Source organism: Anser anser (assembly GCF_964211835.1).
Source record: "Anser anser genome assembly, chromosome: 29".
NCBI classification, from domain to species: domain Eukaryota; kingdom Metazoa; phylum Chordata; class Aves; order Anseriformes; family Anatidae; genus Anser; species Anser anser.
Genome location: NC_139750.1, coordinates 2,591,776 through 2,615,016, shown reverse-complemented (window position 1 = coordinate 2,615,016; position 23,241 = coordinate 2,591,776). Strand labels below are relative to the sequence as shown.

The window sequence follows — 23,241 nt, the reverse complement described above, 5'->3', positions numbered from 1 at the left end:
GACAGACTGGGGAGTCTCCTTCTCTGGAGGTATTCAAAATCCGCCTGGATGTGATCCTCTAGGGCTGCCATCTCTTCCACTGAGGACCATGAGGAGACACCAGCCCCAGGGCCTCCTCGAATCCTCACCCCTGCACAGAACTCGTGAGGTGTCCATCCACTGTTCTGCACTTGCCATTGCACACCCCCACATCACACTGCCTCCAGCAAGAGCCCTGAGACTCCTGTGAGGGAAAGGCTCCCCCTTCCCAGGGGATGGGGAGCAGGGCTTGGTCATGATCCAGCCCTTGTTGAAACTCAGCAAGGGCTCTGGTGGCATCAGAGCCACCTCAACGTTTTTGTTTTCCACTTGGATTTAGTACATCCAAATTCCTCCTTCATTCTCAGGGGTGGGCACCTGGTCTGCTTGTTCTCCTCATGCTCTCTTTGGTGATGGGCTTCAGTCAGGCCTGCTAACAGCCTCAGAAACTTGGAGGATTGCTCCTGACTTTTACTTTTTCAGAGGTTTATTCAATCCTTCAGCCTCTGCTGTTCAGGATCTTGGCACTAGAAAGAGCAACAATACATTCTGGTGCTCTTGAATTCCCTTTCAAGTTGCAACTGGTTATGATTTGGACTAGTGCTGTGCTTGGAAGATGCTGTCCTTGAAGAACAGCTGTACTGAGCTCTGCTGCTCTTGTGTGCTGCTCACCTGTGTGGGAATTCAGGTTGTGTTTTTGCAATGGAAAACTCCACTAACCTTGCATATTCAAAAGTGACTGTGCAGGCATAACAGTGGCTTAATAGTGGGGAGTATGTTTGGCAGATAAGGGGACAGTGGAAAGTCCCAGTCTCCCCAAATAAGGAGGATAGCTAAGAAAAACAAGATGAGCAGTGTGAAATTGGTAAAACAATAAATCACAGGCCCTCTAGTCATGAGAGAAGAAGGAAAAAAAAAAAGAGAAAAAAAAGGAGAAACTAACAGTTGGTCAAATAAAATTGTTCATATATGGTACAGTAATAAGCATCAGTAGTTTGTGAACCTGTAGTACTCAGCCAATGAGGAAACAGGAGAGGAATCAAGCATCAAGTAATAGGGAATATAAGGTTATGATATACTTTTGCTTTGAGCTCCTGCTTACAGGATGCCTGCCATTGCAGTCATGAATAAAAATGCTGCTTCACTGAGATCCTCTCCAGAGCCTGTGTTATTGGCTACAGATCGTTTCTCACACCTGAGTTCCTCACTACAAGTCCCCAGAATAGGCCCAAGTCTGCTCCTCTGAGGTGTGACATCTGCTGTCTTCTACTCTCTTTCCTCATGCCCCTTGGGATCTGTGACCCAACAATTTCAGGGGCACGACAGCCTCATTAGTAGAAGGGTGATGGATGGACCAGATGATCTTGAAGGTCTTTTAAAACCTTAATGAATCTATGACCCCTGACCAGCTCTTTCTGTCATGCAGGTATCAGATCCAGGTTTGTATTACCTCTGTTGGCCCATCTGGCAGCTGGACCAAGAAGCTATCCCAAGACACTCTAGAAACGACCTGGATTGTTTGCACATAGCTCTGTTCCCCTTGTTTAAAATGGCACAGACATTAAAAAGCCCTCAGGGAGACCCAGACTCCTACATCCAGAGACTTCTTTGGGGTGCTTAACAATGACTATGTCTACTTCCTCACCCTGGCTGGAAGTTCTTTTTCTCCCATTATGATAGCACCCTTAGTGACCCCCTCTCTGATTGGCACCCACAAGGGCTCACGGAACGTTTCACAGGTCACATAGAGGAGCTCCATATATCCAGGCAATTAAAGTGAGGAAATCTAACTCTGGATCATTCTAGCCTGTCTGTCCTGAAGTCTCTATCCACCCATTGAAGCATCCCGTAACTGCATGTCCTGTCCCACCATGCCTTGGCAGTGACTCCATGGATGTCAGAAATCACAGGCTCCAGCTTGTTCTGGTCTGTGCACCTGACTGAGGGCGTTGGTACATCTTTGGGCTGTCACACCTCAGCTGTGGGACCATGCCAAGCTCTGCCTGCTGTCTGCAGTGACAATGAGAAACAGAGCTGGAACAAGCAGCTCTGGCAAGAGATGGGTTTGCTTTCAGTCTATCTATCTCTGCAGCCCCTGAGGGTCGTTGCTGGTGGTGAAGCTGCTCTCCAAGAATCTCATGGTACTGCTGAGAGGCACACTCTGAAAATGGTTGGTCTGTTCCTTGATGGATATACCAAGGGATAAGTAAAGGATGGAGGAGAGAAAAAACAGGAGTTTGAGAGTGTTGGCACGAGTGGACTGCCCGACATCTACTAAACTAGGAGGCTCTGTCGATTTCCTTTACGGTAGAGGGGCCTTACAGAGACATCTTGATAGATTTGAATGCTGGTCAGTTGCCCACCATTTAAAATCTAACAAGAACTGATGTCAGATTGTGCACATCAGACTGCGTATTCCAGGACGTACATGCAGATTGAGGGACAAGTGGATGGAGCATAACCCTGCAGAAGGGGATCTGGGGGCTGTGGCTCATGGTAAGCTCTGGATGAGTCAACAATGTTCTCTGCAGTGACCATGGTGGAGTTGATCCTGTGGGAGGGCAGCATAGCGGACAAATAGGAAGCTCACAACTCAGGTCTTCAGGAGAGCCGTCTTTGGCTTCTTCAACATCTGCTTGGAAGAAAACTGTGGGATAAGGCTCTGGGGAGAAAAGCAGTCCCAGAAAGGTGGTTAATATTCGAGGATCACCTCCTCCAACATCAAGAGCAATCCATCCCAAGAAAGACGAAATAAAGCAAAAATGGCAAGAGGCCTGCATGGATGAACCAGGAGCTTCCGGGCAAACTCCAACACAGAAAGAAGCATAGAGACCTCAGAAGGCCTCTAATAACCTGGGAAGAATACAGAGGTCTTGTCTGAGTCTGTAGGGTTGAATGTTGGAAATCTAAAGCCCAGCTCTAAAGGAATTTGGCCAAGGATGTCTAAGAGAGTAAGAAGGTGTCCTGGTTTCAGTTAGGCTAGAGTTAATTTTCCTCCTAGTAGCTGTAGGGTACTGTGTTTTGGATTAGGATGAGAAGAGTGCTGATAACATGTTTTAATTGTTGCAGAGCAGTGTTTACACCAGGCCAAGGACTTTTCAGCTTCTGGCTCTGTCCTGCCAGCGGGCAGGCTGGGGGTACAGCAGGAGCTGGGAGGGGACAGACCCAGGACAGCTGACCCAAACTGGCCAAAGGGGTATTCCATACCATCTGACGTCATGCTAAACAATATATAGGGGTGGCTGGCCGGGGTGGGGGGCTGGCTGCTTGGGGATAGGCTGGGCATCGGTCAGCGGGTGGTGAGCAATCTCATTGTGCATCACTTGTTCCGTACACATTATTAGTAGTACTATTATTATTATTATTATTATTATTATTATTATTATTATTATTTTCCTGTCCTAATAAACTGTCTCTATCTCAATCCACAGGCTTCACTTTCCCGTTTCTCTCCCCCATCCCAGAGAGGGAGGGGGGAGGGTGAGCAAACGGCTGTGTGGTGCTTAGCTGCCGGCTGGATTAAACCACAACGGAAGGGCTTCTAGAAGTATGTAGGTGGCTAAAGAAAGGCTCAGGAATATGTGGACCCACTACTGAATGTGGTCCTGGAACTGTTGACACAGAACAGGGAAAAGGCTGAGGTGCTGAATTCCTTCTTCACCTCAGTCCCTACAGTCAAGATTGTCCTTTTGGAAACCCAGGTCACAGAGAACAGGAAAAAGTCGGGTGCAAGGAAGATATACACTTGGTGGGAGTGGATCAAGTCAGGGCATATTTGACCAAATGACACAAGTCTACGGGACCCAATGGGGTTCACCCATGAGAGCAGAGGGAGCTGGCTGATGTCCTTGCAAGGCCACTCTTGGTCAACTTAAACCAATCCTGGTGAATAGCAGAATGTCTGTCTGTTGTGGTTTAACACGGTTGGCAGCTGAACACCACACAGCCATTTGCTGTGCTGAGAAGAGAAGAGAAGAGAAGAGAAGAGAAGAGAAGAGAAGAGAAGAGAAGAGAAGAGAAGAGAAGAGAAGAGTTCATTTGGAAGGGACCTTCAAAGATCATCTAGTCCAACTGCCTGACTTCTTCAGGGCTAAAGAAAAGTTACAGCATATTAATGAGGGCAATGTCCAAATGCTTCTTGAACACTGACAGGCCTGGAACAAGAAGCAGGTCTCAAGGAAGCCTGTTCCAGTGTTTGACCACCCTCACAGTACAGAAAATATGTCCTGCTGTCCACTCTGAATATCCCCTGGTGCATCTACATGCCATTCCCACACATTCTGTGATCAGTTACCAGGGAGAAAAGATCATCACCTCCCTCTCCACTTGCCCTCCTCATGAAGTTGCTGAGAGCAATGAGGTCACCCCTCAGCCTTCTTTTCTCCAGACTAGACAACCCAAAGTGTCCTAGGCCTCACATAGGACATCCCCTGTTACTAGTATTCCCCCTTTTCCCTTGGTTTCCCAACTGACAAGGTTCCTGGTCAGATAACCTTGCTGGAAGAAATATTTTCTCTGTCTCCCGTGCTCTCACCAGGCAGTGTGATTGACCAGGACTGGCTCCCTCACTGTCTCCTTTATCACTTGTCGGTCAGGTTTGTGTCCCTGGCTGTGTTGTGCTTTATCCCCAGGAGGTTGCCAAGCACCTCACAGAAGCTCTCTCCCTCCCCATTCTTAACAGAACAGAGGGAGAAAAAGAGAAGAAAGATGTGGAGAGACCCTATCAGGGAGTGTAGCAATAGGACAAGGGGCAGTGCTTTTAAGCTAGAAGAGAGTAGATTTAGATCAGATCTAAAGAAGAAATTGTTCATGCAGTGGGTGGCGAGGCCCTGGAACAGGTTGCCCAGAGAACTGGTGGATGCATCATCCCTGGTAGTGTCCAAGGTCAAGTTGGTTGGGACCTTGAGCAAACTGGTCTAGTGGGAAGTGACTCTGCCCATTTCACAGTGACTGGAATTAGACCTTAAGGTCCCTTCCAACCCCAAATATTCTATGATTCTATGAGCTTGCTGGGTTGTGTAGTCTGTGTAGACAGAGCGATTTCCTGTGCTGTGAAAAAGATTGCTTCTCCTGAGTATTAATAAGTGATTGGAAGAAATGGAATACAGCTGTCTGTCAATTTGTGGGTGTCCTAACTAATAAAAGGACAGGAAAAGATGATTCCCATAAGGAATTCCTATTGTGATATAGGAGAAAAGATAGCACTGGAAGTAGGGGTCTGTCTCTAGCTGACATAAGGAAGAAAAGTGACTGCATCAGTTTGATTCAAAGCTGATTCCCCTGGAGGCCCAGGGACTTGTCAAGAGCTCCCTGTGCTGCTGAGCTGGGCTGGGCTCCTGGGCCCCATGGGAGCTCCTGGCAAGCGGGCAGCGCCGCAGAGAGAAAGCTCTGCGGCTGAGAGAAGGGAGGGAGATGTTAAAGGCAGAGTGGAGGGGGGATGCTGAGAGCTCACAGTGGGAGAAATCTTCACAGCCCTGAACAGGGTAAGTCTCTGGCTGCAAGGCAGCACAGCTGTTGTTCCTGGTGCCATCTCCAGATTTGCAGACAAATCCCACAGCCTATGGCATCTTTCAGGAGGACTCTCAGAGTTTCTCTACTGTAGAGGAGAACGACAAGTTCCAGAGCAGGGATCACCTGCCAAAGCTGTCAGAGGGACAGGACATGAGGTTTCCTTCTAGAGGGGCCGGCTGCATGTTGTGCAGCCAGGCTGTGCAGGCAGGGGTGGTCAGGGCTGTGGTGCAGAGCAGGGTCCCTGCTGTGCCCCAGGGGCTGTGTGCCGGGGCAGGGCCTCTGCCACCTGCCAGGCTCAGCACTCAGCCTGCCCAGGGAGCTGCCCAGGGAGATGCAGGGAGAAGCTGTGGGTGGAAGGAGCCCCCTCCAGCAGGGCAGGGTCCTGCTTCTGGCAGGGGGCTGCTACATTGGGTAGGCTGCTCACAGGTCCACAACACCCCTAGACCCTGTCAGAGGGTTCAGAAGGAAGTTCAAGGCTAAGGCTGCCTGCTGTGGTCTGGGCTTTCCTGAAACTGCACTGTCACCTCTCTTTGGTTTATCAGGATGGGAATGGAAACAGAGCTGTACAGAGTGGAGAAGATTTTGAGTTTCTGTCACCTCAGATTTTATGAGGAACCTCAGAAAGGGCCTTCAGCACCCACAAGCCTTCAGAAGGCAGCAGTGTCACCTTCCCAGTTTCATCAGGGCTTGTGTGACCTGCTCTTCAGCACCTGCACACACTGAGAGGGTGCAGGGCAGAGCTGAGCACACAGCAGATGGGACGGTGTCTGGGAGCACTGGCAGGGCACAGACATGGGGACAGAGATCAGCTCCTGGCAGGAACATTTCTGCTGCAGAGGCAGCAAAAATGGGCAGGGAGAAAGGGACCTGCAAAGGGAAACCCTGCTGCAGAGGTGCAACCCCCTGAGCTACTCCACTCAGCTCTCCTCTCCCACCCTGCAGAGCCTTTGCCCTCCTAACTTGCAGGGACCCAGGCAGAAGCTGCCTCCTGGGTAGCCAGAAGAAGGCCTGGGAACCCCAGAAGAAGGAAGGTCTGTCCCTCCTACCATGTGCCCTGTCCTACTGCCTGGCAAAGGGCTGAGAGCCACTGCTCTCCATGGTGCTGCCTGGCAAGCAGCAGGCACGGCTGGGCAGGGTGACCCCTTTCTGCTTGCTCATCTGTCCCTCCCCTCTCTTGGTCATACTGCTTGTTCTTTTCCCTCCACCCCTCTGTGTTGCTCTTTCTCTTACGCTGCGGCTCTCGGGTATGTCAGCTCTCTTGGGCAGCAAGATAGGGTTCAGCTGAGGAGCAGATTTTGGCACTCAGCATCCTGTGAAGGAGTCCCCAGGCAGGGAATTTTCTTCCTTTGAGTGCACTCACCCAGCACAGGGCAGAGTGCTAGCTGGGGAGCTGGAAGTATGCCATCCTGATCATTTGAAAATGGAAGTGAGAGTTCAATGGGTCACTGAGAAATGGAGTGGACTCTGCTCAGAGACCCTGTCCTGACTGTCTGTGTGTTTTCCTCCATGGACAGCCAACCATGCCCCAAGGCAGCAAATGTCCAACAGCAGCTTCCCCACAGAGTTCCTCCTCCTGCCATTCGTGGAAACATGTGAACTGCAGCTCCTGCACTTTGGGCTCTTCCTGGGCATCTACCTGGCTGCCCTCCTGGGCAACGGCCTCATCCTCACAGCCGTAGCCTGCGACCACCACCTCCACACCCCCATGTACTTCTTCCTCCTCAACCTCTCCCTCCTCGACCTGGGCTCCATTTCCACCACTGTCCCCAAAGCCATGGCCAACTCCCTCTGGGACACCAGGACCATCTCCTACTCAGGTTGTGCTACCCAGGTCTTTTTTCTCTTCTTCATGCTTGGAGCAGAATATTCCATCCTCACTGTCATGGCCTACGACCGCTACGTTGCCATCTGCAAGCCCCTGCACTATGGGACGCTCATGGACAGCAGAACTTGTGTCATCATGGTAGCAGCTGCCTGGGGCAGTGGTTTTCTCAACACTATCCTGCACACTGCCATTACGTTTTCCCTCCCCCTCTGCCAAGGCAATGTCCTGGACCAGTTCTTCTGTGATATTCCCCAGATCCTCAAGCTCTCCTGCTCAGATGCCTACCTCAGAGAAGCTGGCCTTCTTGTGGTTAGTGTCTGTTTAGTACTCGGCTGTTTTGTTTTCATTCTTTTCTCGTACATTCAGATAATCAGGGCAGTGCTCAGGATCCCCTCAGAACAGGGCCGGCACAAAGCCTTTTCCACGTGCCTCCCTCACCTGGCTGTTGTCTCCATCTTTTCCTGCACTGGCATGTTTGCCTACCTGAAGTCCCCTTCCATCTCCTCCCCATCTCTGGACCTGGTGGTGACAGTTCTGTACTCGGTGGTGCCTCCAGCAGTGAACCCCCTCATCTACAGCATGAGGAACAAGGAGCTGAAGGATGCGTTGAAGAAGCTGACCCAATCAGCAGTCCTTCAGCAGCAATAATATGACCATGTCCTTCACAAAGTATTTCCGGTTGATCTCTGGAAACTCCTGGTCTCTGGGCTTTTTGTCTGTGATGATCTTGTTTGTCCAGGAATTTCTGCATTCACTCCACTTCTGCAGAGGTCTGAACACACTCTGTCACAACCAGACGCCCATGTACATATATCTGGTGTTATGGCACAGCTCTGTCACATCTCTGTAATAAAAGGGGATTTCCTCAGTGCTGGTGCCTGGAGGTTGGCTTTTCTTCCACAGCTGAGGTCAGAAACAGGCTAAAGAAAGTGTTTTATCTGGAGGATAACTTGTTTTATCTGGAGGAAATTATGTTATCTTCAGGTGGAGGACATTGCTCTATGGAATCACTCTCAATGGCTCCATGTCCAGGCGTAGTCCGGCAACAAGTGGTGCCCCTCAGGGGTCTCTCTTGGGACCAGTACTGTTTAGTATTATTATCATTGACATAGACAGTGGGATTACGCGCACCCTCAGCAAGTTTGTAGATGACACCAAGCTGAGTGGTGCAGTTGATACAACAGAAGGAAGGGATGCCATCCAAAGGGACCTGGACAAGCTTGAGAAGTGGGCCCAATGTTAACATAATGAGGTTCAACAAGTCCAAGTGCAAGGTACTGCACCTGGTCCAGGGCAATCCCAGACAAGTGGCCAGACTGGGAGAAGAACTCATTGAGAGCAGCCTTGCTGAGAAGGACTTGGGGGTTCTGGTGGACAAAATGTTTGACATGAGCCAGCAGTGTGCACTTGCAGCCCAGAAGACAAAACGCCCCCTGGGCTGCATCAACAGAGGAGTAGCCAGCAGGTCAAGGGAGGTGATTGTGCCTCTCTGGTTGCCCTTGTGAGGCCTCATTTCGATTGCAGGGTCCCCAGCACAAGAAGGATGTTGATCTGTTAGAGTGTGTCCAGACGAGGGCCACAAAGTTGATCAGAGGGCTGGAACACATCTCCTGTGAAGAAAGGCTGAGAGAGCTGGGATTGTTCAGCCTGGAGAATAGAAGGCTCTGGGGTGACCTCATTGAAGCTTTTCAATACTTAAAGGGGGCTTATAAAAAAAGATGGAGAGCAACTTTTGCTTGGGCCATTATTGACAGGACAAGAGGAAATGGTTTTAAACTAGGCCTCTCAGTCTGCAGAGCATCACCACCAGCTCTGGGTCCTGCAGGAAGCACAGGGAGGGGACAGGAATGGCAGGTGGGGGCTGCATGGACACAGTCCCCTAGGGAAAGTCTCTCTGAAGTCAAGTACATCCCTAGGGAAGAGAAAAGGAGCAGTTCTGTGCTTACAGGGAGGAATAAATGAGTAAGGAAACACTTTTTCTGCATGTACCAGCTCGGGGCAGGCTGGTCTGTCACTGGGACAGGAGCAACAGCCCACGGAGCTCCAGGTCCAGGAGTCCTGTGCTGGGGACAGGGACAGTCACAGAAGGGATTCAGGCAGTCAGGGTTAAGGATCTCTTGGAGCCAAGCACTTGAGCTTGGAGCGGCTGTGCCCTTTGGAGGGGCTGGGGCTGTGCTGAGCACCCAGAGCTCTGCAACACCCCACGGTGGGCACTGCAGTGGGGCCAGCCCTGAGTGTGCTGCTGGGCTGGTTGGAGACAGGGGAGGGTGGAAAAGCTGGGGAGGAGGTGGGCTGGAAGGTGCCTGGCAGAGGAAAACTCGGATGTTGTCTGAGTTGTGTGGCCATGCTGGGTGAGGACTCACAGCAGGGGATTTGTGGTGCAGAGCCAGAGCTCATGGACAGGAGACAAGAAGTGCATGCAGAGGAGGCAGGTTGCCAGTCTGAGCACTTGGTGGCATGAAGAGCCCAGGAAGGTGACCCAGGACTTTCATCACCCCCAGCCTCTGACATTGGCTATTCCCAGCACTGCCTGCTCACTCTGAGCGAACACACACACACATATATGTGTATATATATATTAGATATAATATATATAGCTTAAAAATAGTAAATATATATAGTATATATATAGTCATGCTATGTAGAGTATAGTATATATATAAATGTATATAGTATAGTATACTCTGAGTATATGGGTACAATTAAATTCTCTCTGCATTAAGTAAGAGTCGAACCTTTGAGTGAATTCCAGATGCCTGGGGAGACCCATTCTGCTAGGGGAAACAACAGGATCCCCTAACAATCTAAACCAGTGAAGAGAGGTCAACACCTCAGTGTGACTTGCTCTGTGCAGAGAGTGAGGGGTGTCACAGGTAATCCTGGGCAGGAAAAGTATGGGGGGTCCAAGGCTATGTGCAAGGCGTCAGTCCGTCTTATTCTTTCAAGCTCTGGGCCTGAAAGATGTCAATTGATGTCAATTAATATCAATTAAAAATGAAACAAGAAACTGTAAGATTAAAATCTAAGAAAATATGTCCACACACTTTTCAGTTTCTACAGTTCTTTGGGGGTTTGTTTTCTTTTGGTTTTATGTAGTAGTCGTTAAGGAGATTCTGTGTCTATTGACATTTTGTTTGTTCATTTGTTTCTTTCTTGTTAAAGGTCAGTGTTTCCCAGAACTGGGGTTCTATGTGGGAGACAATTGTCTTCAGCTACAGGATCACAGACACCCAGGGAACTCCAGGCTTGTCAGCCTAACTACAGTGCCAGGAAAGGTGAGGGAAGAGGTCATCTTGAAGGCAATCACGCAGCATATGTGGGACAATGGGGGGATCAGGCCCAGTCAGCATGGGTTCATGAAAGGCATGAACCTGCCTGACCAACCTCATTTCCTTCTATGACCGGGTGACCTGCTTGGTGGATGAGGGAAAGGCTGTTGACGTAGTTTACCTAGACTTCAGCAAGGCCTTTGACACAGTCTCCCACAGAATTCTCCTGGAGAAGCTGGCAGCCCATGGCTTGGACAGGTACACTCTTTGCTGGGTTAAAAACTGGCCGGACGGCCAGGCCCAGAGAGAGGTGGTGAAAGGAGTGAAATCCCACTGCAACCGGTCACCAGTGGTGTTCCCCAGGGGTCGGTGTTGGGGCCCATCCTCTTTAATATCTTTATTGATGACTTGGATGAGGGAATTGAGTGCACCCTCAGTAGGTTTGTAGACGATACCAAGTTGGGGAGAAGTGTCGATCTGTCAGAGGGTATGAAGGCCCCACAGAGGGACCTGGACAAGATGGATCAATGGGCAGAGGCCAATGGGATGAGGTTCAACTTGGCTAAGTGCTGGGTCCTGCACTTTGGCCACAACAACCTCATGCAATGCTACAGGCTTGTGGCACAGTGTTTGGAAAGCTGTGCACAGGAAAAAGATCTAGTGATGCTGATTGATGCTCACCTGAACATGAGCCAGCAGTGTGCCCAGGTGCCCAAGAAGGCCAATGGCATCCTGCCTTGTGTAAGGAATAGTGCGGCCAGCAGGACCAGGGAGGTGATCATCCCCCTGTACTCTACTCTGGTGAGGCCGCACCTCGAGTATTGTGTTCAGCTTTGGATCCCTCACTACAAGGAGGACATTGAGGCCCTGGAGCATGTCCAGAGAAGGGCTGCGATGGCGTTGAAGGGTCTGGAACACAAGTCCTGTGAGGAGTGGCTGAGGGAACTGGGGTTGTTTAGTCTGGAGAAGAGGAGGCTCAGGGGAGACCTTATTGCTCCCTCCAGCTACCAAAAGGAAGTTGTGGGGAGCTGGGGGTCAGCCTCTTCTTGCAGATAACTAGTGACAGGACTACAGGGAATGGCCTCAAGTTGCTCCAGGGGAAGTTTAGTTTGGAAATCAGGAGACATTTCTCAGAAAGAGTGGTCAGGCATTGGAATGGGTTCCCCAGGGAGGTGGTGGCATCACCATCCCTGGGGGTGTTTAAGGAGAGGTTGGACCTGGCGCTTAGGTACATGATTTAGTGGGTGACATTGGTAGGACCAGGCATGATTGGACCAGATGACCTTGGAGGTCTATCCAACCTTAATGATTCTATCATTCTATTCTGCCCAGTTGCTGTAGGAGCGTCAGGGAGTTAGAAACTTGCCCCATCTCCCAGAACTCTAATGAACTCTTTAGTCAACTCCTTTACAGTATTTATCTTATTATAGTCTGTTTTTCTAAGACTTTTCTTGTGCAGATAGCCCTAATGGAAAGTAGATCCCCTTAGGTGCAGTGTGGTCATGACTGGCATTTCTTCTTCACTATTTGCCTGTGTCTTGGTTGTGGAGAAACTTTCCCGAGAGGTCCACCAACTCAAAGAGCATATACCTTCCTCCCCCCACATGTATGAACCAGTACCTCAGCTATTAGGAGTAAGCATCCCTCTGCTCAAGAAAGGGGATATGGTGGGTCCACACAACATACCACTCTGTGGTTTTACCCACGTGACCATGGAGGGGACATGAGAAAATGGGATGGGAAATCTACCTCAACCCTAGAGGCATGGGTATGTATGTTACAAGGAAAAACAATTGCAAAGGGGGGTGGGGGGGTGGGGGTGGGGGTGGGGGCAGGTGTTTCTTCCAGGAAAATTGCTGCTCCAATTTCCATGAATACTATGACCAGGACCAGAGGTGCTCTGCCTCCAATCAGGTGGAGGGACAACTGAGTTTATTGGACTGTGTGGGTTCGATGGCCTGACACATCAGACCCACAGAAGTATAAGGCTCTAGTGGACACCACTGCACAGTGTACTGCAATGCCATCCAGCTATAAAGGGGCAGAACCCATTTTTATTTCTGGAGTGACAGGGGAATCCTTACAGTTAACTGTATTGGAGGCTGAAGTGGAGCTTCATTAAGACGATGACATTAAACAGCTGTTTGCCTTGCCTGGTCTCTTGGAGGACCCTTCTGTTGTGGGGCTGCTGAGGGTCGAAGAGCAGCAGATGCTGATCACTACCTAAGTGGTGCACAGGGAGCAATATTGCACTAACTGAGACTCCCTGATTCACATTCATGAGCTGGTTTATTGACTGCAGAGCCGAGAAGTGAATAGCAAGACTCGCTCACCCTTTAATAGTCCCATATGGCCAGTGTGAATGGCTGACGGAGAGTAGAGACTAACAGTGGACTATCATGGCCTGAATGAAATCATGCCACTACTGAGTGCTGCAGTGCTGGACGTGGTAGAACTCCAATATGAACTAGAATCAAAGCCAGCCAAGAGGTATGCCACGACTGATATCACTAATGTGTTTTTCTCAATCCCTTTATCAGCAGAGTGCAGTCCACAATGACACAGGACACAGGTGAATGCAGGCAGGCACACTCAGCATTCACACAAACAAAACAGCAGCAGCAGCATTATCCTGATCCCCTCTCTGGCTGAGCAAGACAGAGGCCCATTATTGGGAAATATAAAGTGCTTGTGAGCACAAATGCATGTGCATGTGTGTGGGTGCAAGGTAGATCCCTCCAGCAGTTGTGATCAGACACTCAGCCTGCCCAGGACAAGTTCCTGGCTCCCAGCCTCCCCAGTTGAAGGCACGTGGACATATGAGCCCCCGTGGGCACAGTCCCACTCCAGCTGCTGGCACACACCACCCCAATCTCACACATATTCACAGACACAGGCACACACATAGTAAGTCCACACACTCCCATCTCTCCTGTTCCAGACTACAACAACACATGGGCCGTCTGACAGCCTGGTTCTAGTCCAGCTGCTGCACTTAGCCCTCTGTACAACCATCAGGTGACCTACAGCCCTAGGCAGCAATCCCCTTAGTCCAAATGGTGATGCGGAGAGCTGCTGCCAGTGATGCATCTTGATGGGTTTCTGCCTGGACACTGGGCTGACAGCCCTCCTAGGGCAGCCCCGGAAGGAGCTGGGACAAGATCTTGGTTCCACAGGAGCCTGTGACTTGGGTTCCCACTTGCCATTTTTCTTCGTGCTCTTCTGGGCTCGTGGAAATGGGCCCTTGAAGAGCTGGGGTCTCTCCTGTGCTGGGCTTGGAAGAAGCGAGGGCAGGGCATGAACTGAATTACTCGTCCTGCCATCACTTCCTTGGGCATTCATTTTGTGTGCAGATGTACTTCTTATCATGCAGCCTAACACAATCCAGAAGGAACATAAACCTCCAGAGACATCTGCATGTGGAGGTCACATATATGTGATGGTGGTATTACATAAGATATGGCAGGAGAGAACTCAAATTGCTCTTCAGAAATGCATTATGATTAGGGGAAAAGCTGTGCTGTTGCACGGGCCATGGCTTCCTTCAGGGCCAGCATCACGGCCTTGTTTCTAAGACTGTAGATGAAGGGGTTTAAGAATGGGTACAGGACAGTGTTCAGCAAAGCTACAATGCTGTTGGTCTCCAAAGAAACATGTCCTGAGGGACATGCGTAGAGAGCAATGCAGCTTCCATAGACAATGGCCAAGGTGGTGAGATGGGAAGAGCATGTAGCAAAAGCTTTTTTCCTCCCAGAGGCTGCTGGCATTTGCAGAATACAGAAAAAGATGCTTGTGTAAGATGCCAGAGTTAAACACAAGGAAGACAGCACGATAAACAATATGAAAACTGATTCTGTTTTCCAAAGCAGGGTGATGTCAGAGCAGGAAAGTTGGAATAATGGGGTGTTGTCACAGAAAAAATGCTCAATCTTGTTCAAACCACAGAAAGTGAGCTTGGAGAGCAGCACCAAGTGGTAACTCAAGAATGTGAAGCCCATGACCCAAACAGCAGCAACCAGGTGGATGCAGAGCCGATGCTTCATGATGGCAGCATAGCGCAAAGGCTGACAGATCGCAACGTAACGGTCAAAGGACATGACAACAAGGAGAGCGAACTCTGCAGCACCCAGGGCAAAATAGAAAGAGGACTGGGCAAAGCAGCCGCCTACTGAGATTGTTCTCCTGCCAGAGCTCAGAATCACCAACAGTTTGGTGCTTGTGGAGGACGTAAACCAGATTTCCAGGAATGCCAGATTGCCAATGAAAAAGTACATGGGGGTTTGCAGGCGGTTATCCACACACACCAGGAAAATGATGGCTGCATTCCCCATCACTGTTGTCAGGTACGTAAGTAGAAGGAGCAGGCAGAGAAATAGCTGTAGCCTTTGATCAAGCCCTGAGAAGCCTAAGAGGATGAATTCAGAAATGACAGATCCATTGCCTGTTCCCATGCCCAATTTCCATTCATCCTGCTGAGGCAGGAACATGGCAAAACCAAGTACAGTAATTTCATGGTCTGGACAGAAGGCTATCTCCTTCCTTCTCTCTTTCCTTGCTTGCAGGCTTCCCATACAACAGAGAGAGACTGACTTTTCTGTTTCACATATCAGCTAGAGTACTCTGGGAATTTCTTGTCTTCTTTCCATCTTTGTCCATCAGCCACAAATGATTCTTTCTCAAGAACACAGGGCTAACAAGGGGTTGTTAGTGATTGCACCCTGTTCCTGGGAAAGTCTACATTCACTCAGAACAATTGCAAACATCCATCATAACGTTTCAAAAGGAAATATCATGTACTGCACAAATACTTTCTATTACATAGGTGTTAAACCATCAATTCAAATATGTACATTGAAAGTTATTCTCTCTCCTCTTCAGTACTTGCCTTTTTGGACTAGCAACAGCTGGGGATCCCTTGCTTGATTTCAAATTAAGCAAATTTCAAGTACCTCTTTTGCCATGCCCTGCTTTCTTTTACATCATCTTCCTTTGTTTCTTTAGGAAAGAGGGAATACCAGTAGCAAGTGTAGTTTGCCTTTTTCAGTACTCTAAATCAAGGACAAAATTCATTATTGTCCCACCAGATCAATGGAAATGGATCTGTCACACAATCTCATCTGACCTCATTCTGCGTGGAAATGCAGTTGTTTCCAAACAGTTGCTCTTCTCTCTTACTGTCAGATGGTGTCACCTAAATGCCTTAGTGCTCCGAGAGGTGGAAAAATCTTGTCATCTTCAAAAGTTTAAGGATGGTCCTTGTACAAAGAGGAAGCGCCTAAAAAAAGCAAAGTGCCAAGTACTATTGTGTAGGCTTATATTTCAGTTGTCTAAAAGTCATATCCTGGAGGCTGAGCAATTTAACTTACTCCCATCCTGTCAATGCTGAGAGACAGAAGAGCATCTGAAAGAGATCCCTCACCTTTATTTTGCATGGCAGTTCTAGTCTGGGACGACCCAGCCACGAGCACTTTCTCTTGTCTCCATTGACTGTTGGGGAAGCCTCGGGAGAAAAAGTTCTCACAGGCACCAGGAGTGAAGTAGGTGAAACTCATTACTGAAGTCTCAAGTCTCTGATGATTTTGGTAAGTTGCTCTCTTCTGTAAATCAAACTACTCCTCTAACAGGAAAAAAAAATAAAAAAAAAAAAAAGGAGAGAGAAAAAAAGAGAGAGAGAAACTTACTCAATAAAGACAGACATTTTCTCCTTCACCTTTCCCTATGTGTTTAGACATAGAAAGGATCACAGCAGATGACTACAAAAAGAGAACACCTCAAAACGTAAAGGTGGAGGAGGAGATGATGGGTTCGAGGCAGTGAAGTAGTTTCTCTGTGGGCTGTTGTTGTGGTTTAACCCGGCTGGCAGCTAAACACTGCTGCAGGAGCTGGAGTGGCTGCAGGAGCTGGAGTGGCTGCAGGAGCTGGAGCTGGAGCGGCTGCAGGAGCTGGAGCTGGAGCGGCTGCAGGAGCTGGAACTGGAGTGGCTGCAGGAGCTGGAGCTGGAGTGGCTGCAGGAGCTGGAACTGGAGTGGCTGCAGGAGCTGGAGCTGGAGTGGCTGCAGGAGCTGGAGCGGCTGAAGGAGCTGTCGCTAGGTTGATAGTAGCATCAATTGCAGCTCGATAGGCACAAGCCAGACCCCAGCACGCTACAGTGATTTGTGTCACTTTGGAACTGCCAGAGTCATGACACCTTTTTTTCAAGCATTCTGCCAGCTTTTTCGGATTTTGCAGTTGTTCAAGGGTGAATGTCCAAAACACTGGAGGTGACCACTGCTCTAGAAACCTGCCCATATCCTCCCACACTCCTTGCCACTCGCAACTATCCCGCCTCAAGACAGATCTCTGGATGAGATTCCTAAGTAGTTGTTTAGCCCTCAACAAAACCTGAAGCGCATTCAGGAGACATAACAACAAGAGCAGGCTGGTCTGAGTATCCCAAGGATATTCAACATCTCGGAGAACCACCGTAACTAGCTCGGCGGATAAGAGGGTGGTGAAGGAGAAAGGGAGAGTGAACAGGGAGGGAAACATGTCTTCCCCTGTCCCCTTCACAGATTGGCTCCCTAATGAAAACAGGCAATAGGTGTAATTGCTAATAGTTTCCAAGATATGGTTTCCAAAGTATAGAGTCGACGACAGTGCTGAGTACAAATACCAGGTTAAAGTCGTGACCAGATATTTCATCATTTCATAAGCCATTGCTACACCACACAGTACCATAACAATCTTAAACCAGGGCCCGGAAAGGATAAACAGTGCAACAGGGAGCACATACAGAAAGTAACGCACCATAAAACTCAATTTGGAATACAGGTACAGCAGACTGGAGATTAAGGCAATCAACATCGTGACTAGCAACTATTAAGCAGGTCCAATACTTATACCAATTTTAGTTTAACACACTCTGGTCAGATTTGTCGATATCTCAACCCTTCGGGCCCCACGTTGGGCACCAAAAGGACTGTTGTGGTTTAACCCGGCTGGCAGCTAAACACCACACAGCCGTTCGCTCACCCTCCCCCCTCCCTCTCTGGGATGGGGGAGAGAAACGGGAAAGTGAAGCCGGTGAGTTGAGATAAAGACAGTTTATTAAGACAGGAATATAATAATAACAATAATAATAATAATAGTGATAATGATAATAGTATTAACAATAATAATGTGTAAGAAAACAAGTGATGTACAATGCAATTGCTCACCACCCGCTGACCGATGCCCAGCCTATCCCCGAGCAGCCGGCCCCCCACCCCGGCCAGCCACCCCTATATATTGTTTAGCATGACGTCAGATGGTATGGAATACCCCTTTGGCCAGTTGGGGTCAGCTGTCCTGGGTCTGTCCCCTCCCAGCTCCTGCTGCACCCCCAGCCTGCTCGCTGGCAGGACAGAGCGAGAAGCTGAAAAGTCCTTGGCCTGGTGTAAACACTGCTCTGCAACAATTAAAACATCAGCATGTTATCAGCGCTCTTCTCATCCTAATCCAAAACATAGCACCCTACCAGCTACTAGGAGGGAAAATTAACTCTGTCCTAACTGGAACCAGGACACAAGGGTTTCTATTTCTCATACTGCCCCCCGTGACATGTGGGTTGAGAGAGTGCAAGACATTGTGATGGGACACAGCCAGAAGAGCTGACCCAAAGTGATCAAATTGATATTCCTCACCATCCAGCACCCTGTGCAGCCTACCACCCCACTACCAAAAGCATGCCATGCACACCAAGCACACCTCCTGTGAAGAGTGGCTGAGAGAGTTGGGATTGCTTAGTATCGAGAAGACAAGACTCCATGAGAAATTATTGTAGCCTTCCAGTACATAAATGGGACCTGCCCATGTGTGTAGTAAGAGGAGAGGAGAGGAGAGGAGAGGAGAGGAGAGGAGAGGAGAGGAGAGGAGAGGAGAGGAGAGGAGAGGAGAGGAGAGGAGAGGAGAGGAGAGGAGAGGAGAGGAGAGGAGAGGAGAGGAGAGGAGAGGAGAGGAGAGGAGAGGAGAGGAGAGGAGAGGAGAGGAGAGGAGAGGAGAGGAGAGGAGAGGAGAGGAGAGGAGAGGAGAGGAGAGGAGAGGAGAGTTCATTTGGAAGGGACCTTCAAAGATCATCTAGTCCAACTGCCTGATCTCTCCAGGGCTAAACAAAAGTTACAGCATATTAATGAGGGCAATGTCCAAATGCTTCTTGAACACTGACAGGCCTGGAACAAGAACTAGGTCTCAAGGAAGTCTGTTCCAGTGTTTGACCACCCTCACAGTACAGGAAATGTTTCGTGCTGTCCACTCTGAATATTCCCTGGTACAGCTATGTTCCATTCCCACACATTCTGTGATCAGTTACCAGGGAGAAAAGATCATCACCTCCCTCTCCACTTGCCCTCCTCATGAAGTTGCTGAGAGCAATGAGGTCACCCCTCAGCCTTCTTTTCTCCAGACTAGACAACCCAAAGTGTCCTAGGCCTCTCATAGGACATCCCCTGTTACCAGTATTCCCCCCTTTCCCTTGGTTTCCCAACTGACAAGGTTCCTGGTCAGATAACCTTGCTGGAAGAAATGTTTTCTCTGTCTCCCGTGCTCCCACCAGTCAGTGTGACTGACCAGGACTGGCTCCCTCACTGTTTCCTTTAGCACTTGTCGGTCAGGTTTGTGTCCCTGGCTGTGTTGTGCTTTATCCCCAGGAGGTAGCCAAGCACCTCACAGAAGCTCTCTCCCTCCCCATTCTTAACAGAACAGGGGAAGAAAAATAGGAGAAAGATGTCAATCAGTTTGTTTAAAAGTTGTTTCCTCTAGAGTCCCGGGAATTCGTCAACAGTTCCCTGTACTGCTGAGCTGGGCCGGGCTCCTGGGCCCAAGGGGAGCTCCTGGCAAGCGGGCAGCGCTGCAGAGAGACAGCTCTGCCCAGGAGCAGCTCCTCTGCACAGCGCAGCAGGGCTGGGGGCACTGCCTGCAGGGGACAAGGGCGGCAGAGAGAAGGGAGGGAGATGTTAAAGGCAGTGTGGAGGGGGGCTGCTGAGAGCTCACTGACGGAGAAATCTTCCCAGCCCTGAACGGGGTAAGTGCCTGGCTGCAGGGCAAGGCAGCTCTAATGCCTGTTGCCATCTCCAGATTTGCAGGCAAATCCCACAGCCTATGGCAGCTTTCAGGAGAACTGTCAGAGTTTTTTTCAATAAGAGGAGAATACAAGTTCCAGAGCAGGGATTACCTGCCCAAGCCGACAGAAGGACAGGAGATGAGGGTTTCTTCTCGTGGGGCTGGCTGCAGGCTGTGCAGCCGGGGTGCAGGCAGGGGTGCCCAGGGCTGTGGTTCAGAGCAGGGTCCCTGCTGTGCCCCAGGGGCTGTGTGCTGGGGCAGGGCCTTTGCCGCCTGCCAGGCTCAACACTCAGCCTGCCCAGGGAGCTGCCCAGGGCGCTGTGGGGAGAAGCTGTGGGTGGAAGAAGTCCCTGGAGCAAGGCAGGACAGGGCAAGGCAGGGTTCTCCTGGTGCCCAGAGGCTGCTGCCTGGGGCAGGCTGCTCATAGATCTACAGCACCCCCAGAACATCTCGGAGTGGACTCCTCAACTTAGAGGTCAGAGCAAGGGATACCTGAAGGGAAGCATTTTATGCTTTGCGATCTCTCCTCTTGCTTTGCTGGATGGCAGTAGGAGATGGGAATTTATTTCTATATTATTATAAAGGCCCTGTGTCACCAGTTCTAGTTACCTCCTGTTAGGTCAGAGCTGCTCCTTAGCCACTGAACATGGGGAGTTGTCCCTGAAAAGTGCTCTCGGACAAGAGGTATCTGCAGGGCAGAGCTGAGCACACAGCGGGTGGGACGGGGTCTGTGAGCAATGGCAGGGAGGAGATGTGGGGATAGGGAAGCAGCTGCCAGCAGAGGCAGCTCCAGGCAGCAGAGACGTGGGCAGGGAGGGAGAGGGGGCTGCTGCTTGAAACACCAAGGAAGGGGGGATACAGGTACTGCCTGCCAGGTCTGCAGTGCAGGCACCTTCTCTGCAGCAAACCCCTGCCCTCCTCTGCCACCCAGCACAGCTTCTGCCCTCAGGGGCTTTAGGGCATGAGCCACCTCCTCCTCAGCTGGACCTCCAGAAGAGGAGAGGAGCCTGTGTCCTGCAAGGTGATACCCAGTGATCAGTATTGTAAGAGTCCCTGCCCTGCAGTGTCACTTCCATAGGTGGCATGCAAGCTTGGTAACCTGAAGGCTTCCCTGCATGCCCATCAGCCTTTCTCTCTGTCAGCTGTTTGCAGAATTTTGGTATTCTTTCTTATTTCTCCACCTGTGTGTGGTTCTCCTACTCTCTTTGTCTAGGGTGCAGGTGGGTGTAAGCTTCTGTTCTGATAGAGTCTGTTGGGGCCCTGCCCTGAGGGTGTCTTCCTGGGAATAAGGTGCCCGAGCTTCATATTAAACTGTCAGGCACACTGTCATCCAGTTGGGAGAGTTGAAGAAAGAGCTCACTCATTCCTCATTCTTCTCAGGGAAGGGTAAATTCTGTGGGAGAAAACATGAATTTTGCTGAAAATAGTCTCTATAACTTGTCTCTGTTTTTTTCCTCCATGGACAGGCAACCCTGCCCAGAGGCAGCAAATGTCCAACAGCACCTTCCCCAATGAGTTCCTCCTCCTGCCATTCGCAGACACACGGGAGCTGCAGCTCCTGCACTTCGGGCTCTTCCAGGGCATCTACCTGGCTGCCCTCCTGGGCAATGGCCTCATCCTCACAGCCGTAGCCTGCGACCACCACCTCCACACCCCCATGTACTTCTTCCTCCTCAACCTCACCCTCCTGGACGTGGGCACTATTACCACCACTGTTCCCAAAGCCATGGCCAGTTCTCTCTGGGATACCACTACCATTTCCTATGCAGGCTGTGCTACCCAGGTCTTTTTCTTTGTTCTCTTTGTCGCAGCAGAGTTTTATCTTCTCACCATCATGGCCTATGACCGCTACATTGCCATCTGCAAAACCCTGCACTAAGGGACAATAATGGCCAACAGAACTTGTGTCAACATGATAGCAGCTACCTGGGGCAGTTCTTTTCTCTATGCTGTGCTGCACACTGCCAATACATTTTCACTTCCTCTCTGCCAAGGCAATGCCCTGGATCAGTTCTTCTGTGAACTTCCCCAGATTCTCAAGCTCTCCTGCTCAGATGCCTACCTCAGAGAAGTTGGGCTTCTTGTGGTTAGTGTCTGTTTATTATTTGGGTGTTTTGTTTTCCTTGTGCTGTCCTATGTGCAGATCTTCAGGGCTGTGCTGAGGATCCCCTCGATGCAGGGCCGGCACAAAGCCTTTTCCACATGCCTCCCTCACCTGGCCGTGGTCTCCCTGTTCATCAGCACTGGCATGTTTGCCTACCTGAAGCCCCCCTCCATCTCTTCTCCATCCCTCAACCTTTTGCTAGCAGTTTTGTACTCGGTGGTGCCCCCAGCAGTGAACCCCCTCATCTACAGCATGCAAAACAGGGAGCTCAAGGCTGCAGTTAGGAGACAGATTTGGGGGATGTTTTTCAGTACTTATAAATATCCCTTCACTATCCAGTAATGAATCTAAGTACATCGCTTTCCAAGCTTCTGTTTTGTTTGTTCTCATTATTATTATATATATTTTTTTCCTTTTTTTTTTTTTTGTCATTATTACTGCTCCTGTTCCTTGCATTTGTACATAAATATTTGGATTCCCCCCACTGCTGTGAATGAATGAACTTCTTCTGTCCCATATGGAGGCTGTATAAATGTGCATTTAACACTGTGAGTCGGTGAAGAATCTCTACTAGCATCTCTGTAATAAAATGGCATTACCCCAGTGCAATGCCTGAAGGTTGGGATTTCATTCCCCCCAAAAAACAGTGTCAAGAATAGGCCCAAAGAATTGCTCTCCACAAGGGTCTGTTCCTCCTTCAGTTCAGAAGGGAATGGCTCATTGTTGCATTGTGACTTGTCAGAGACCAAGGGCTAGATTTAACACTCACCCATGGGTGTCTGCTCACAGCAGAGACAGCGAATGGTCACTGCATTACATAGCCAGGGCTGTTCCCACATGTGACCCATAGATGATGTCCTTCAGGAGGGGAATCTGGAGCTACCTGCACAGCCCAGGGTACCTCCAGGGATAGCTGAGCCTGGGGTGGGCAGTGACTGCATCCCCCATGAATGTGAGAGATCTCCCACTGTGGGCTCAGCCACAGGGAAAGAACTAAAGCCAGGTATTCACAGGGAACCTGTGACTCTGCAATCTCAGAGAAGAGAGTGGACACCCAGGGGGCAGAGGGGAGGGAAGCTGGGGAGTGATTCATTTCCCCTTTTGTGAAGTACCTCCGTCTGGCACAGCACCACAGCATGTTTGTTCTGCACAACAGCACCACCAGCTTGGGGACAGCTTGTGGGGATCACAGAGATGGTCTTTCCCCACTGCCCAAGGGGAGCTGATCTTTGAAATTTGACCAGCTCCATCCTTTTGCTGGCATCAGTGTCTGTACTGGGGGAACAGCCACCAAGACAATGGATCAACACTGGGTCATGGGCCCAGAGATTTTCAAAACCCAGCTGCAGAAAGCACTGACTAACCTGATCTACCTGTAGAGCTATCACTGCTCAGAGAAGATGGTGGTAGTGGACACCTCCAGAGATCCCTTCTGACTC

At 49.9% G+C, this 23,241-nt stretch overlaps 2 protein-coding genes and 1 pseudogene across 3 annotated transcripts; 2 read left to right on the top strand and 1 right to left on the bottom strand.

The window, feature by feature from the left end:
* Nucleotides 1-7,066: 7,066 nt before the first annotated feature.
* LOC310887790 (olfactory receptor 14A16-like) lies at nt 7,067-8,002 on the top strand (the record flags this gene model as incomplete). The annotated part of the gene is made up of 1 exon (XM_083813953.1): nt 7,067-8,002. One exon carries the CDS (start codon nt 7,067-7,069, stop codon nt 8,000-8,002), a length of 936 nt encoding a protein of 311 aa, XP_083670079.1.
* A 6,124-nt stretch (nt 8,003-14,126) lies between these two features.
* Nucleotides 14,127-15,074, bottom strand: LOC310887897 (olfactory receptor 6E1-like; the record flags this gene model as incomplete). The annotated part of the gene is made up of 1 exon (XM_083814071.1): nt 14,127-15,074. The coding sequence occupies one exon, from the start codon at nt 15,072-15,074 to the stop codon at nt 14,127-14,129; it is 948 nt and encodes a 315-aa protein (XP_083670197.1).
* Nucleotides 15,075-21,187: 6,113 nt separating this feature from the next.
* Nucleotides 21,188-22,307, top strand: LOC310887789 (olfactory receptor 14C36-like; annotated as a pseudogene). Its single transcript has one exon. The product of its transcript is annotated as an olfactory receptor 14C36-like (transcript).
* Nucleotides 22,308-23,241: the final 934 nt, after the last annotated feature.